Below are 2,858 nucleotides of genomic sequence, written 5' to 3'. Positions count from 1 at the left end.
AAGAAGGGTCTTTTTTTCTGGGTTATTGCTTAGATAAAGAGGTCGTCAGCGAAGCTATGGCCTCCAAGCCCAGGGGAAGGGCTAGACGATGGTGCTTACAGTTTGTGTCTATCCTAATATCTGTCCAGAAGGCGTTCAACTCAAAGCCATGTCTTCAAGCATGGGCGTTCTCACAAAATCCCATCACGACGGTCACAATGTCCGAGCGGCCCGCGACCTCATCTTTGGGCCCTCCCTCATGCAGCCTCCCACAGTAATCGACTGAGACAGTCCAATCAATATCCGAGGCCCAAAACAAACAGCACTTGGCCTTGCCCACGGCAAAAAAGCAGCTCACCCAAGTTTCGAAAGCAGCAAGCATCTACTCGGTTCGGCGAACTAAGGGGCGGCAGACGCACTGGCGGTTCTTTTGTGTCGTCTCTTTTCCCAGCTTGGGCCAGTAATAGATCCAATGTCGTGATTGTGCCTCTTCGCCAATCTACAAACGGGAGGATTTGCTCCGTTGGCAAATTCTCCTGAGCAGGCCAACCCCTCTCCCTGATAGGAGGCCGACCAGCTTGAACCACCGTCGTACCGACACAAGGGAACGCCAAGGCCCGCTGTGGGTTCCTTCGCTGTCCGTTGCAGATTGCAGCAGCATGAGGCGATGTGCTGGCACCAGAGGGACCCGCCATGACGGGACACACACACGGGGGGTTCGTTCCCTGAACCCTGAAAGCAAAGGCCAAATTCCACGAGATGCCGGCGCAAAACGGGCGCCCTGGCGATCGGGGAACTTTGCGTGGCTGATAACTTGCTCACAAAACGCACCGTTGGTTCCTTTTCCTGTTTATTTTTCGCAAAAAAAAGCATATCTACACCAAGAAATCGTACGGGGATCGTCCCTTTGTGATCAGTCACTTTCTAGCAATCGTCCCACACCGTGGTTGGACCATGGAGGCGCTTCGAGGCCACACAGCAATAGTTCGAACAAGTTGGCCGAGAGCGGCCAATTACAGCTTCACACGGGCTTTTGTCCTGATGCGGGGTTGGGGACCGGGTCGTCGGGTTTGAGAAGCCACAAGTTCTGCCTTGAGTTTTAAGCATTCCTGATAGTTACGAGGTGAATGCTTACTGTGGTTGTTCTTATCGAATCACGTTCAGCTTGTGACAACATGAATACAAAGCAAGCCCAAAGCAAACCGCCTCACTTTCCACGCTGACTCAAGAATACCAGCCGTCAGCCCTACTGAGTTTCACATTCATCACCTTTTTAGAGTCACAATAACGGTGTAGACCCGACATTTTGGGTCCCATGATCATGGCACCAACAGAGTGCGTCCACAACTCAGTCGCCGCAATGCGAGAGAAGCCCCATACGGTGGGTCACTGGACGTCGACCTGTTCTCGAGACCTGCGCGATGAACTGGCCCGCGTGTGGAGGCGGCTCGGGCCATGACTGTCGGTGACACGATTAGCGGTATTTCTGTTAGCTTAGGGCTGAGTGCCATTGGCCGTGGTGGTTCCCGATTCACGTTCACTCGATGTTGGTCAATGAAAGCGCTTCACTGTATTAGTTTCAGTATTACTACGACCTCGTAATTAACCACTGGTTTCCCTTTGCCTTTCATGAGCATAAAATAGGCAACAGCCAGTTGCATTGACCCGTCCCTGTATCTCCATTCCCCAAAGCTATCCTCATCGTCTCGGACCGTCGTAGTGCTCGCCGTGGTGAGAACGTTGATGCCGTAAAGATCAACTCGGCTGCTGTCAATACCCACTGAGAAGCGGCTCCTAGCTGCAAAATTCGTTGGAAACTTGATCAAAAAACAGAAGCGAGATCATGTAGTAACTTACTAGAGCTAAAGGGGTGACTTATCGTGGTCTTCTGCAGTAGCTGCCAAAAGAGAAGGGTGGATCTGGAGTTGATAAAGTTCATCGCTGTAGAACGTATCAGTAACTTGGTTATTATCTCGGTACAGAAATCGTGATTAACCTACCAGAGCCCAAGGGATGGCCCATGGCGAATATTCGGCGGACAATAGTGCTCTTAGCAGCCATTAAGCAGCCACCATGCTACGCCGTTTCTTGATCTCAGCTGCTATTTCAGCAGTATCGCGAGCAGTCCTGAGATACACATCGCTTGCAAGAACGAGTGAGAGGATGCAACCTGGCCCAAGCTTGTCACTGCTGTCAATGGTATCGCCATGGGATGACCCAGCTCGAGCCCACTTGTGGATGCGACGCCGTGCCGCGTTGATAATCTGCTCGCGGTTGTACGAAGTGATCCGCTTTCGCTCGAAACTGTCGTAGTTTTCAATAGCCATGAGAATGGCATTATTCTTGGTCACGCCTTGGGGGAGCCAACGTTGAAGTCTTGAGGACTTCATGATCTCATCTTCGTCGTCCTCCCAGGTCCACGTGAAGGTTTCCTCCGCAGCGTTGAACTCCATGGTGAGGGAAATTGACTCGCAAATCCTTCGCTTGCGAGAAACTTTGGTACTGCGCATGGGAGCGCGATCGCAAGGGCTGTCAGTGGTCGCCTGCGGCTTGCTTTCGGCCCAGGAAGCGTCGATTACGATATAGGTCTGCTCCGGAGTTTGGTCTTGGAGAATAGGCCTGTTGTTGACTCTATGGCTCGATACCCAGTACTTGAAGATCTCACCGAAGAACTCTTTGTAGAGCTCAGGAGAAAAGGATGCGTGGGAGACTTGGCCAGGCATGTCAACGTACTCGAGAAAAAGATCTTTCAGAAGGAGCTTCTCATCACGCGTCAGATCGCTAGGCTTGCTGATGATGGCGTTAGGCGAGCGCGAGCCCAACACACCGGTATCCTTGAGGAAGAGATCCATGAGTTCGTCATATTCGTCGTCAGGCAT

The 2,858-nt window shown here is 51.9% G+C and overlaps 1 protein-coding gene across 1 annotated transcript; it reads right to left on the bottom strand.

The window, feature by feature from the left end:
• Nucleotides 1-2,039: 2,039 nt before the first annotated feature.
• Nucleotides 2,040-2,858, bottom strand: NCS57_00371100 (uncharacterized protein; the record flags this gene model as incomplete). The annotated part of the gene is made up of 1 exon (XM_053053696.1): nt 2,040-2,858. The coding sequence occupies one exon, from the start codon at nt 2,856-2,858 to the stop codon at nt 2,040-2,042; it is 819 nt and encodes a 272-aa protein (XP_052915856.1).

Source organism: Fusarium keratoplasticum, chromosome 3 (genome assembly GCF_025433545.1).
Source record: "Fusarium keratoplasticum isolate Fu6.1 chromosome 3, whole genome shotgun sequence".
NCBI lineage: Eukaryota > Fungi > Ascomycota > Sordariomycetes > Hypocreales > Nectriaceae > Fusarium > Fusarium keratoplasticum.
This window is presented reverse-complemented; position numbering and strand designations above follow the sequence as displayed.